The sequence below is a fragment of the Petromyzon marinus genome (assembly GCF_048934315.1).
Source record: "Petromyzon marinus isolate PM22_M1 ecotype Great Lakes invasive population chromosome 85 unlocalized genomic scaffold, UKy_Petmar_22M1.pri1.0 chr85_unloc.1, whole genome shotgun sequence".
NCBI lineage: Eukaryota > Metazoa > Chordata > Hyperoartia > Petromyzontiformes > Petromyzontidae > Petromyzon > Petromyzon marinus.
Window position 1 is genome coordinate 1,695,341 of NW_027422646.1, and position 15,927 is coordinate 1,711,267.

General features: G+C 50.2%; 1 protein-coding gene across 2 annotated transcripts in view; it reads right to left on the reverse strand.

Annotated features, from left to right (window-relative positions):
- The window catches only part of LOC116937998 (ELAV-like protein 1), a 45,066-nt gene that overhangs the window by 5,092 nt on the left and 24,047 nt on the right, over window positions 1-15,927 (reverse strand). For both annotated transcript variants that reach the window (XR_012931863.1, XM_076059252.1), the window contains exons 6-7: window positions 11,635-11,744; window positions 9,237-9,759 (exon numbers count right to left, since the gene is read on the reverse strand). Coding sequence is in view for 1 of the 2 variants with exons in the window: in XM_076059252.1 (XP_075915367.1) it covers window positions 9,237-9,759; window positions 11,635-11,744 (633 nt within the window). In the remaining variant the exon portion in view is untranslated. The remainder of the gene's footprint in view (window positions 1-9,236; window positions 9,760-11,634; window positions 11,745-15,927) is intronic.

Consider the following 15,927-nt stretch of genomic DNA (forward strand, 5'->3'; position numbering starts at 1 on the left):
ACACGGAGACAGATACACAGAGAGAGAGAGACACAGAGACACAGAGAGACACAGTGAGAGAGACACAGTGAGAGAGACACAGAGAGACAGAGAGAGACAGTGAGAGACACAGAGACAGAGACACAGCGAGAGTGAGAGAGACACAGAGACACAGTGAGAGAGACACAGCGAGAGAGACACAGAGACAGAGAGACACAGAGACAGAGAGACACAGAGACAAAGACACAGCGAGAGAGACACAGCGAGAGAGACACAGCGAGAGAGACACAGAGACAGAGAGACACACAGAGACAGAGAGACACAGAGACAGAGACACAGCGAGAGAGACAGAGAGACAGAGAGACACACAGAGACAGAGACACAGAGAGAGAGACAGAGAGAGAGACAGAGAGACACACGGAGACAGAGACACAGAGAGAGAGAGACACAGAGACACAGAGAGACACAGTGAGAGAGACACAGTGAGAGAGACACAGCAAGAGAGACAGAGAGACACACAGAGACAGAGACACAGCGAGAGACACAGAGAGAGAGACAGAGAGAGAGACACAGAGACACACAGAGACAGAGACACAGCGAGAGAGACAGAGAGACAGAGAGACACACAGAGACAGAGACACACAGAGAGAGTGAGCGAGACACAGAGACACACAGAGACAAAGCGAGAGAGACACAGCGAGAGAGACACAGTGAGAGAGACACAGCGAGAGAGACACAGAGACAGAGAGACACAGCGAGAGAGACACAGAGACACACAGTGAGAGAGACACAGAGACACAGAGAGACACAGTGAGAGACACAGTGAGAGAGACACAGTGAGAGAGACACAGTGAGAGAGACAGAGACACAGCGAGAGAGACACAGAGACAGAGACACAGCGAGAGAGACACAGAGACACACAGTGAGAGAGACACAGAGACACAGAGAGACACAGTGAGAGACACAGTGAGAAAGACACAGTGAGAGAGACACAGTGAGAGAGACACAGTGAGAGAGACAGAGACACAGCGAGAGAGACACAGAGACAGAGACACAGCGAGAGAGACACAGAGACACACAGTGAGAGAGACACAGAGACACAGAGAGACACAGTGAGAGACACAGTGAGAGAGACACAGTGAGAGAGACACAGTGAGAGAGACACAGCGAGAGAGACACAGAAACAGAAACACAGCGAGAGAGACACAGAGACACACAGAGACAGAGACACAGCGAGAGAGTGAGCGAGACACAGAGACACACAGAGACAGAGACACAGAGAGAGAGACACAGAGACACAGCGAGAGAGTGAGCGAGACACAGAGACACACAGAGACAGAGACACAGAGAGAGAGACACAGAGACACAGCGAGAGAGACACAGAGAGAGAGTGAGCGAGACACAGAGACACACAAAGACAGAGACACAGAGAGACACAGAGACAGAGAGACACACAGAGACAGAGACACAGTGAGAGAGACACAGAGACACAGTGAGAGAGACACAGCGAGAGAGACACAGAGACAGAGACACACAAAGACAGAGACACAGAGAGACACAGAGACAGAGAGACACACAGAGACAGAGACACAGAGACAGAAACACAGCGAGAGAGACACAGAAACACACAGAGACAGAGACACAGCGAGAGAGTGAGCGAGACACAGAGACACACAGAGACAGAGACACAGAGAGAGAGACACAGAGACACACAGAGACAGAGACACAGCGAGAGAGACACAGAGAGAGAGTGAGCGAGACACAGAGACACACAAAGACAGAGACACAGAGAGACACAGAGACAGAGAGACACACAGAGAAAGAGACACAGTGAGAGAGACACAGTGACACAGTGAGAGAGACACAGTGAGAGAGACACAGAGACAGAGACACAGCGAGAGAGACACAGCGAGAGAGACACAGCGAGAGAGACACAGAGACACAGCGAGAGAGACACAGAGAGAGAGACACAGCGAGAGAGACACAGAGACAGAAACACAGCGAGAGAGACAGAGACAGAGACACAGCGAGAGAGACACAGAGACACAGTGAGAGAGTGAGAGAGACACAGCGAGAGAGACACAGAGACACAGTGAGAGAGACACAGAGACAGAGACACAGCGAGAGAGACACAGTGAGAGAGACACAGAGACACAGCGAGAGAGACACAGTGAGAGAGACACAGAGACACAGCGAGAGAGACACAGTGAGAGAGACACAGTGAGAGAGACACAGTGAGAGAGACACAGAGACACAGCGAGAGAGACAGTGAGAGAGACACAGAGACACAGCGAGAGAGACAGAGACAGAGAGAGACAGACATAGAGACAGAGAGACAGAGAGAGACACAGAGACACAGACACAGTGAGAGAGACACAGAGACAGAGAAATGGGTCTCTGCGTGTCTCCGTGAGTGTCTCTGTGAGTGTCTCTGTGAGTCCCTGTGAGTCTCTGTGTCTCTCTGTGTCTCTCTGTGTCTCTCTGTGTCTCTCTGAGTCTCTGTGTCTCTCTGTGTCTCTGCGTGTCTCTCTGTGTGTCTGTGTCTCTCTCTGTGTCTCTCTGTGTGTCTCTCTCTGTGTCTCTCTCTGTGTCTCTCTCTGTGTCTCTCTCTGTGTCTCTCTCTGTCTCTCTGTGTGTCTCTGCGTCTCTGTGTCTCTCTGTCTCTCTCTGTGTGTCTGTGTGTCTCTGTGTGTCTCTGTGTCTCTCTGTGAGTCTGTGTCTCTCTCTGTGTGTCTCTGTGTCTCTCTGTGAGTCTCTGTGTCTCTCTGTGAGTCTCTGTGTCTCTCTGTGTCTCTGTGTATCTCTGTGTCTCTGTGAGTCTGTCTCTCTCTGTGAGTCTCTGTGTCTCTCTCTGTGTCTGTGTCTCTCTGTGAGTCTCTGTGGGTCTCTGTGGGTCTCTGAGTGTCTCTGTGAGTCTCTGTGTCTCTGTGTCTCTGTGTCTCTCTGTGAGTCTCCGTGAGTCTCTGTGAGTCTCTGTGTCCCTCTGTGTGTCTCTGTCTCTCTGTGTCTCTCTGTGTTTCTGTGTCTCTGTGTGTCTCTGTGAGTCTCTGTGTGAGTCTCTGTGTGTCTCTGTGTCTGTGTGTCTCTGTGAGTCTCTGTGTGTGTCTCTGTGTGTGTCTCTGTGTCTTTAACTGTGTCTCTCTGTGTGTCTCTGTGTGTCTCTGTGAGTCTCTGTGTGTCTCTGTGTGTCTCTGTGTGTTTCTGTGTCTGTGTGTCTCTGTGAGTCTCTGTGTGTGTCTCTGTGTCTTTAACTGTGTCTCTCTGTGTGTCTCTGTGTCTCTGTGAGTCTCTGTGAGTCTCTGTGTGTCTCTGTGTGTCTCTGTCTCTCTCTGTGTGTCTCTGCGAGTCTCCGAGTGTCTCTGTGAGTCTCTGTGTGTCTCTGTGTGTCTCTGTGAGTCTCTGAGTGTCCCATCTACCTCACCAGCCCCGCTCACCTTGACGCTTGACACCGCAACGGACCAAACATCTTCCACAGCACTCTCTCACAACTACTCACCACCACACTCACCACCAGTACACTCACCACTCTCTCACAACTACTCACCACCACACTCACCACCACACTCACCACCACACTCACCACCAGTACACTCACCACTCTCTCACAACTACTCACCACCACACTCACCACCAGTACACTCACCACTCTCTCACAACTACTCACCACCACACTCACCACCAGTACACTCACCACTCTCTCACAACTACTCACCACCACCACACTCACCACCAGTACACTCACCACCACACTCACCACCACACTCACCACCACCACACTCACCACCAGTACACTCACCACTCTCTCACAACTACTCACCACCACACTCACCACCAGTACACTCACCACTCTCTCACAACTACTCACCACCACACTCACCACCACACTCACCACCAGCACCACACTCACCACCTCCACACTCACCACCAGCACCACACTCACCACTCTCTCACAACTACTCACCACCACACTCACCACCACCACCACCCTCACCACCACCACACTCACCACCAGCACCACCACACTCACCACCACCACCACCACACTCACCACCACACTCACCACCATCACCATCACCACCATCACCACCACACTCACCACCACACTCACCACCACACTCACCAACACCACCACCACACTCACCACCTCCACACTCACCACCACCACCACACTCACCACCACACTCACCACCACACTCACCACCATCACCATCACCACCATCACCACCACACTCACCACCACACTCACCACCACACTCACCAACACCACCACCACACTCACCACCTCCACACTCACCACCACCACCACACTCACCACCAGCACCACACTCACCACCTCCACACTCACCACCACCACCACACTCACCACCACTACACTCACCACCACACTCACCACCACCACACTCACCACCACACTCACCACCACCACACTCACCACCACCACCACACTCACCACCACCACACTCACCACCACCACACTCACCACCACCACCACTACACTCACCACCACACTCACCACCACCACACTCACCACCACCACACTCACCACCACCACACTCACCACCACCACACTCACCACCACCACACTCACCACCACTACACTCACCACCACCACACTCACCACCACCACACTCACCACCACCACACTCACCACCACTACACTCACCACCACACTCACCACCACTACACTCACCACCACACTCACCACCACTACACTCACCACCACACTCACCACCACTACACTCACCACCACACTCACCACCACCACACTCACCACCACCACACTCACCACCACCACACTCACCACCACCACACTCACCACCACACTCACCACCACACTCACCACCACTACACTCACCACCACTACACTCACCACCACACTCACCACCACCACACTCACCACCACCACACTCACCACCACCACACTCACCACCACCACACTCACCACCACTCACCACCACACTCACCACCACCACACTCACCACCACCACACTCACCACCACCACACTCACCCTCACCACCACCCTCACCACCACCCTCACCACCACCCTCATCACCACCACACTCACCACCAGCACCACACTCACCACCACCACACTCACCACCACCACACTCACCACCACCACACTCACCACCACCACACTCACCACCACACTCACCACCACTACACTCACCACCACACTCACCACCACTACACTCACCACCACACTCACCACCACTACACTCACCACCACCACACTCACCACCACACTCACCACCACCACACTCACCACCACTACACTCACCACCACACTCACCACCACTACACTCACCACCACACTCACCACCACCACACTCACCACCACCACACTCACCACCACACTCACCACCACCACACTCACCACCACTACACTCACCACCACACTCACCACCACTACACTCACCACCACACTCACCACCACACTCACCACCACTACACTCACCACCACTACACTCACCACCACCACACTCACCACCACCACACTCACCACCACCACACTCACCACCACCACACTCACCACCACCACACTCACCACCACTCACCACCACACTCACCACCACACTCACCACCACCCTCACCACCACCCTCACCACCACCACACTCACCACCACCACACTCACCACCACCACACTCACCCTCACCACCACCCTCACCACCACCCTCACCACCACCCTCATCACCACACTCACCACCAGCACCACACTCACCACCACCACACTCACCACCACCACACTCACCACCACTACACTCACCACCACACTCACCACCACTACACTCACCACCACACTCACCACCACTACACTCACCACCACACTCACCACCACTACACTCACCACCACACTCACCACCACCACACTCACCACCACCACACTCACCACCACCACACTCACCACCACACTCACCACCACCACACTCACCACCACCACACTCACCACCACACTCACCACCACTACACTCACCACCACACTCACCACCACTACACTCACCACCACACTCACCACCACCACACTCACCACCACCACACTCACCACCACCACACTCACCACCACACTCACCACCACCACACTCACCACCACCACACTCACCACCACACTCACCACCACCACACTCACCACCACACTCACCACCACCACACTCACCACCACCACACTCACCACCACACTCACCACCACCACACTCACCACCACTACACTCACCACCACACTCACCACCACTACACTCACCACCACACTCACCACCACCACACTCACCACCACTACACTCACCACCACTACACTCACCACCACTACACTCACCACCACCACACTCACCACCACCACACTCACCACCACCACACTCACCACCACCACACTCACCACCACCACACTCACCACCACTCACCACCACACTCACCACCACACTCACCACCACCCTCACCACCACTCACCACCACCACACTCACCACCACCACACTCACCACCACCACACTCACCACCACACTCACCACCACTACACTCACCACCACACTCACCACCACTACACTCACCACCACACTCACCACCACTACACTCACCACCACACTCACCACCACTACACTCACCACCACACTCACCACCACCACACTCACCACCACCACACTCACCACCACACTCACCACCACCACACTCACCACCACCACACTCACCACCACACTCACCACCACTACACTCACCACCACACTCACCACCACTACACTCACCACCACACTCACCACCACCACACTCACCACCACCACACTCACCACCACACTCACCACCACCACACTCACCACCACTACACTCACCACCACACTCACCACCACACTCACCACCACACTCACCACCACCCTCACCACCACCCTCACCACCACCCTCATCACCACCACACTCACCACCAGCACCACACTCACCACCAGCACCACACTCACCACCAGCACCACACTCACCACCACACTCACCACCACCACACTCACCACCACCACACTCACCACCACCACACTCACCACCACTACACTCACCACCACACTCACCACCACCACACTCACCACCACTACACTCACCACCACTACACTCACCACCACCACACTCACCACCACCACACTCACCACCACACTCACCACCACCACACTCACCACCACCACACTCACCACCACTACACTCACCACCACACTCACCACCACTACACTCACCACCACACTCACCACCACACTCACCACCACTACACTCACCACCACTACACTCACCACCACACTCACCACCACCACACTCACCACCACCACACTCACCACCACCACACTCACCACCACTCACCACCACACTCACCACCAGACTCACCCTCACCACCACCCTCACCACCACCCTCACCACCACCCTCATCACCACCACACTCACCACCACCACCACACTCACCACCACCACCACACTCACCACCACACTCACCCTCACCACCACCACCCTCACCACCACTCACCACCCTCACCACCACACTCACCACCCTCACCACCACTCACCACCACTCACCACACTCACCACCACACTCACCACCACACTCACCACACTCACCACACTCACCACCACACTCACCACCACACTCACCACCACACTCACCACCACACTCACCACCACTCACCACCACTCACCACCACACTCACCACCACTCACCACCACTCACCACACTCACCACCACGCTCACCTTGACGCTGGACACTGCACCGAAGGGCCCAAACATCTGCCACAGCACCCTCTCATCACCACCACACTCACCACTCACCACCACACTCACCACCACTCACCACCACACTCACCACCACACTCACCACCACCCTCACCACCACTCACCACCACTCACCACCACCACTCACCACCACTCACCACTCACCACCACCACTCACCTTGACGCTGGACACTGCACCGAAGGGCCCAAACATCTGCCACAGCACCCTCTCATCACCACCACACTCACCACTCACCACCACACTCACCACCACTCACCACCACACTCACCACCACACTCACCACCACCCTCACCACCACACTCACCACCACACTCACCACCACTCACCACTCACCACCACCACCACTCACCTTGACGCTGGACACTGCACCGAAGGGCCCAAACATCTGCCACAGCACCCTCTCATCACCACCACACTCACCACTCACCACCACACTCACCACCACTCACCACCACACTCACCACCACTCACCACCACCACTCACCTTGACGCTGGACACTGCACCGAAGGGCCCAAACATCTGCCACAGCACCCTCTCATCACCACCACACTCACCACCACACTCACCACACTCACCACCACACTCACCACCACACTCACCACCACACTCACCACCACACTCACCACCACACTCACCACACTCACCACCACACTCACCACCACACTCACCACACTCACCACCACTCACCACCACACTCACCACCACTCACCACCACACTCACCACCACACTCACCACCACTCACCACCACACTCACCACTCACCACCACCACTCACCACGCTCACCACACTCACCACCACTCACCACCACTCACCACCACACTCACCACCACACTCACCACACTCACCACACTCACCACCACACTCACCACCACACTCACCACTCACCACCACCACTCACCACCACCACTCACCTTGACGCTGGACACTGCACCGAAGGGCCCAAACATCTGCCACAGCACCCTCTCATCACCACCACACTCACCACCACACTCACCACTCACCACCACACTCACCACCACACTCACCACCACCCTCACCACCACCACTCACCACCACTCACCACCACCACTCACCTTGACGCTGGACACTGCACCGAAGGGCCCAAACATCTGCCACAGCACCCTCTCATCACCACCACACTCACCACTCACCACCACCCCTCACCACCACACTCACCACCCCTCACCACCACTCACCACTCACCACTCACCACTCACCACACTCACCACCACTCACCACCACTCACCACCACACTCACCACCACACTCACCACACTCACCACACTCACCACCACACTCACCACCACACTCACCACTCACCACCACCACTCACCACCACCACTCACCTTGACGCTGGACACTGCACCGAAGGGCCCAAACATCTGCCACAGCACCCTCTCATCACCACCACACTCACCACCACACTCACCACTCACCACCACACTCACCACCACACTCACCACCACCCTCACCACCACCACTCACCACCACTCACCACCACCACTCACCTTGACGCTGGACACTGCACCGAAGGGCCCAAACATCTGCCACAGCACCCTCTCGTCGGCCTCCGGTCCGAGGTTGTAAACAAAGAGGCAGAATCCTCCACCGCCTCCCCCTCCACCACCGCCTCCACCGCCTCCTCCTCCACCGCCTCCACCGCCTCCTCCTCCGTGGTGGTGGTGAGGAGCGGAGGCCGAGTGGTGAGGAGCGGAGGCCGAGTGGTGAGGAGCGGAGGCGCCCGCGTTTGGGTGGTGGTGGTGGTGGTGGTGAGCGTTGGACGAGTGGTGAGGACCGGTGATCCCTCCCACTCCTACTCCCACTCCTCCTCCCACTCCCACTCCTCCTCCTCCTCCTCCGAGGTGAGCGACCGAGTGGTGAGCGGCGGCTGAGGCGGTAGAGGCGGCTTGGGGGTGGTGGTGGTGGTGGTGAGGAGCGGGGTGGTGGTGGTGGTGAGGAGCGGGGTGGTGGTGGTGGTGGTGGTGGTGGGAGGAGCCGGGGCCGCCCATCGAGTCGCCGAGAGGCGAGTAGCTGTGGGGTGGGTGGGTGGTGAGAGAGAGACACGGGGAGGGAGGGAGTAGTGTATAGTGTAGTGTATAGTGTAGTGTAGTGTGTAGTGTAGTAGTAGTAGTGTAGTAGTGTAGTGTATAGTGTAGTAGTAGTGTAGTGTGTAGTGTAGTAGTGTAGTGTATAGTGTAGTGTATAGTGTAGTGTAGTAGTGTAGTGTATAGTGTAGTGTAGTAGTAGTGTAGTGTGTAGTGTAGTAGTGTAGTAGTAGTAGTGTAGTGTATAGTGTAGTGTATAGTGTAGTAGTGTATAGTGTAGTGTATAGTGTAGTGTAGTAGTGTAGTGTATAGTGTAGTGTAGTAGTGTATAGTGTAGTAGTGTGGTGTGTAGTGTAGTGTAGTAGTGTATAGTGTAGTGTAGTAGTGTATAGTGTAGTAGTGTATAGTGTAGTGTAGTATTGTAGTGTAGTGTAGTAGTGTAGTGTATAGTGGTGTAGTGTATAGTGGTGTAGTGTATAGTGTAGTGTATAGTGTGTAGTGTAGTGTAGTAGTAGTGTAGTGTGTAGTGTAGTGTAGCAGTGTATAGTGTAGTAGTGTATAGTGTAGTAGTAGTAGTGTAGTAGTGTATAGTGTAGTGTAGTAGTAGTGTAGTGTATAGTGTAGTGTAGTAGTGTATAGTGTGTAGTAGTGTGTAGTAGTGTATAGTGTAGTGTAGTAGTAGTGTAGTGTATAGTGTAGTGTAGTAGTGTGTAGTAGTGTAGTGTATAGTGTAGTGTAGTAGTAGTGTATAGTGTAGTGTAGTAGTGTAGTGTAGTAGTGTAGTGTATAGTGTAGTGTATAGTGTAGTGTATAGTGTAGTGTATAGTGTAGTGTATAGTGTAGTGTAGTGTATTGTGTGGTGTGTATAGTGTATAGTGTAGTAGTGTATAGTGTAGTATAGTAGTGTATAGTGTAGTGTATAGTGTAGTGTATAGTAGTGTAGTGTATAGTAGTGTAGTGTATAGTAGTGTAGTGTATAGTGTATAGTAGTGTATAGTGTAGTGTATAGTGTAGTGTATAGTGTAGTGTATAGTGTAGTGTATAGTGTAGTGTAGTGTGTAGTGGTGTAGTAGTGTAGTGTATAGTGTAGTAGTGTATAGTGTAGTGTGTAGTGTAGTGTATAGTGTAGTAGTGTATAGTAGTGTAGTGTATAGTAGTGTATAGTGTATAGTAGTGTAGTGTATAGTGTAGTAGTGTATAGTAGTGTATAGTGTAGTAGTGTATAGTGTAGTAGTGTATAGTAGTGTAGTGTATAGTGTAGTGTATAGTAGTGTAGTGTATAGTGTAGTGTATAGTAGTGTAGTGTATAGTGTAGTAGTGTATAGTGTAGTAGTGTATAGTGTTGTAGTGTATAGTGTAGTAGTGTAGTGTATAGTAGTGTGTAGTATAGTAGTGTAGTAGTGTATAGTGTAGTATAGTAGTGTATAGTGTAGTAGTGTATAGTAGTGTAGTGTATAGTGTAGTGTATAGTGTAGTGTATAGTAGTGTAGTGTATAGTGTAGTGTATAGTAGTGTAGTGTATAGTGTAGTGTATAGTGTATAGTGTAGTAGTGTATAGTGTAGTAGTGTATAGTGTAGTAGTGTAGTGTATAGTAGTGTGTAGTATAGTAGTGTAGTAGTGTATAGTGTAGTATAGTAGTGTAGTGTATAGTGTATAGTAGTGTATAGTGTATAGTAGTGTAGTGTATAGTAGTGTAGTAGTGTATAGTAGTGTGTAGTGTATAGTGTAGTGTAGTAGTGTATAGTGTATAGTAGTGTAGTGTAGTAGTGTAGTGTATAGTGTGTAGTGTATAGTGTAGTGTATAGTATAGTGTAGTGTATAGTAGTGTAGTAGTGTAGTGTATAGTGTAGTGTAGAGTACCGGAATCGTTGTGCCTGGTGGTACAGGGGCCCTCCATAGCGCCTGTGAGCCGCTTGGTTGATCTGTGTGAGCAGCGTTGGCGATGCCTTTTTATTCGGAGCGCTTGCCACCTGCAGCATCATCAGTAACATCATCATCAGCAACATCATCATCATCACCAGTAACATCATCATCAGTAACATCATCATCATCATCACCAGTAACATCATCATCAGTAACATCATCATCATCATCAGTAACATCATCATCAGTAACATCATCATCAGCACCAGCATCATCAGTAACATCATCATCATCAGTAACATCATCATCAGTAACATCATCATCATCAGTAACATCATCATCAGCAGCAGCATCATCATCAGTAACATCATCATCATCAGTAACATCATCATCATCATCAGTAACATCATCATCAGTAACATCATCATCAGTAACATCATCATCAGCAGCAGCATCATCATCAGCAGCATCATCATCAGTAACATCATCATCATCAGTAACATCATCATCATCAGTAACATCATCATCATCAGTAACATCATCATCAGGAGCAGCAGTAGCAGCATCATCAGTGGTAACATCATCATCAGTAACATCATCATCATCAGCAGCAGCATCATCATCAGTGGTAACATCATCATCAGTAACATCATCATCATCAGCAGCAGCATCATCAGTGGTAACATCATCATCAGTAACATCAGCGGTAACATCATCATCAGTGGGAACAACATCATCATCACCGGTAACATCATCATCATCAGCAGCATCATCAGTGGTAACATCATCATCATCAGTAACATCATCATCATCAGTAACATCATCATCAGCGGTATCATCATCATCAGTGGTAGCAGCAGCATCATCAGTGGGAACATCATCATATATTACTTGATATATGTACTATAATAGTACTACTATAGTAGTACTACTATAGTACTAGTACTATAGTAGTACTACTATAGTACTAGTACTACAGTAATAGTATTCACCTTGACGCTGATTGGCTCCGTCGCCCCGCTAGGCTTGTGACCGTTCAACAGGCGAATGGCTGTAGTACTAGTACTATAGTAGTACTACTATAGTACTATATAGTACTAGTACTATAGTAGTAGTATAATACTACAGTAATAGTATTCACCTTGACGCTGATTGGCTCCGTAGCTCCGCTAGGCTTGTGACCGTTCAACAGGCGAATGGCTGTAGTACTAGTACTATAGTAGTACTACTATAGTACTATATAGTAATAGTACTATAGTAGTAGTACTACTATAGTACAAGTACTACAGTACTAGTACTATAGTAATAGTGTTCACCTTGACGCTGATTGGCTCCGTCGCCCCGCTAGGCTTGTGTCCGTTCAACAGGCGAATGGCTGTAGTACTAGTACTATAGTAGTACTACTATAGTACTAGTAGTATAGTAGTAGTATTCACCTTGACACTGATTGGCTCCGTCGCCCCGCTAGGCTTGTGACCGTTCAACAGGCGAATGGCTGTAGTACTACTACTATAGTAGTACTATTACTGTAGTACTAGTACTATAGTAGTACTACTATAGTACTAGTACTATAGTAGTGCTACTATAGTACTAGTACTACAGTAGTAGTATTCACCTTGACGCTGATTGGCTCCGTCGCCCCGCTAGGCTTGTGACCGTTCAACAGGCGAATGGCTGTAGTACTAGTACTATAGTAGTACTACTATAGTACTAGTACTATAGTAGTACTACTATAGTACTAGCACTACTATAGTACTAGTACTACAGTAATAGTATTCACCTTGACGCTGATTGGCTCCGTCGCCCCGCTAGGCTTGTGACCGTTCAACAGGCGAATGGCTGTAGTACTAGTCCTATAGTAGTACTATAACTATAGTATTAGTACTATAGTAGTACTACTATAGTACTAGTACTATAGTAGTACTACTATAGTACTAGTACTACAGTAATAGTATTCACCTTGACGCTGATTGGCTCCGTCGCCCCGCTAGGCTTGTGACCGTTCAACAGGCGAATGGCTGTAGTACTAGTACTATAGTAGTACTACTATAGTACTAGTACTATAGTAATAGTATTCACCTTGACGCTGATTGGCTCCGTCGCCCCGCTAGGCTTGTGTCCGTTCAACAGGCGAATGGCTGTAGTACTAGTACTATAGTAGTACTACTATAGTACTAGTACTATAGTACTACTATAGTACTAGTACTATAGTAGTAGTATTCACCTTGACGCTGATTGGCTCCGTCGCCCCGCTAGGCTTGTGTCCGTTCAACAGGCGAATGGCTGTAGTACTAGTACTATAGTAGTACTACTATAGTACTAGTACTACAGTAATAGTATTCACCTTGACGCTGATTGGCTCCGTAGCTCCGCTAGGCTTGTGTCCGTTCAACAGGCGAATGGCTGTAGTACTAGTACTATAGTAGTACTACTATAGTACTAGTACTATAGTAGTAGTATTCACCTTGACGCTGATTGGCTCCGTAGCTCCGCTAGGCTTGTGACCGTTCAACACGCGAATGGCTGTAGTACTACAGTAGTAGTACTAGTACTATAGTAGTAGTATTCACCTTGACGCTGATTGGCTCCGTAGCTCCGCTAGGCTTGTGACCGTTCAACAGGTGAATGGCTGTAGTACTACAGTAGTAGTACTAGTACTATAGTAGTAGTATTCACCTTGACGCTGATTGGCTCCGTAGCTCCGCTAGGCTTGTGTCCGTTCAACAGGCGAATGGCTGTAGTACTAGTACTATAGTAGTACTACTACTATAGTACTAGTACTACAGTAGTAGTATTCACCTTGACGCTGATTGGCTCCGTAGCTCCGCTAGGCTTGTGACCGTTCAACAGGCGAATGGCTGTAGTACTAGTACTATAGTAGTACTACTATAGTACTAGTACTACAGTAGTAGTATTCACCTTGACGCTGATTGGCTCCGTAGCTCCGCTAGGCTTGTGACCGTTCAACAGGCGAATGGCTGTAGTACTACAGTAGTAGTACTACTATAGTAGTACTACTATAGTACTATATAGTACTAGTACTACAGTAGTAGTACTAGTACTATAGTAGTAGTATTCACCTTGACGCTGATTGGCTCCGTAGCTCCGCTAGGCTTGTGACCGTTCAACAGGCGAATGGCTGTAGTACTAGTACTATAGTAGTACTACTACTATAGTACTAGTACTACAGTAGTAGTATTCACCTTGACGCTGATTGGCTCCGTAGCTCCGCTAGGCTTGTGACCGTTCAACAGGCGAATGGCTGTAGTACTAGTACTATAGTAGTACTACTACTATAGTACTAGTACTATAGTAGTACTAGTACTACAGTAATAGTATTCACCTTGACGCTGATTGGCTCCGTAGCTCCGCTAGGCTTGTGTCCGTTCAACAGGCGAATGGCTGTAGTACTAGTACTATACTAGTACTACTATAGTACTAGTACTACAGTAGTAGTATTCACCTTGACGCTGATTGGCTCCGTCGCCCCGCTAGGCTTGTGTCCGTTCAACAGGCGAATGGCTGTAGTACTAGTACTATAGTAGTACTACTATAGTACTATAGTAGTACTACTATAGTACTAGTACTATACTAGTACTACTATAGTACTAGTACTATAGTAGTAGTATTCACCTTGACGCTGATTGGCTCCGTAGCTCCGCTAGGCTTGTGACCGTTCAACAGGCGAATGGCTGTAGTACTAGTACTATAGTAGTACTACTACTATAGTACTAGTACTATAGTAGTACTAGTACTATAGTAGTAGTATTCACCTTGACGCTGATTGGCTCCGTAGCTCCGCTAGGCTTGTGACCGTTCAACAGGCGAATGGCTGTAGTACTAGTACTATAGTAGTACTACTACTATAGTACTAGTACTACAGTAGTAGTATTCACCTTGACGCTGATTGGCTCCGTAGCTCCGCTAGGCTTGTGACCGTTCAACAGGCGAATGGCTGTAGTACTAGTACTATAGTAGTACTACTACTATAGTACTAGTACTACAGTAGTAGTATTCACCTTGACGCTGATTGGCTCCGTAGCTCCGCTAGGCTTGTGTCCGTTCAACAGGCGAATGGCTGTAGTACTAGTACTATAGTAGTACTACTATAGTACTAGTACTATAGTAGTAGTATTCACCTTGACGCTGATTGGCTCCGTAGCTCCGCTAGGCTTGTGACCGTTCAACAGGCGAATGGCTGTAGTACTACTACTATAGTAGTACTACTACTATAGTACTAGTACTATAGTAGTACTAGTACTATAGTAGTAGTATTCACCTTGACGCTGA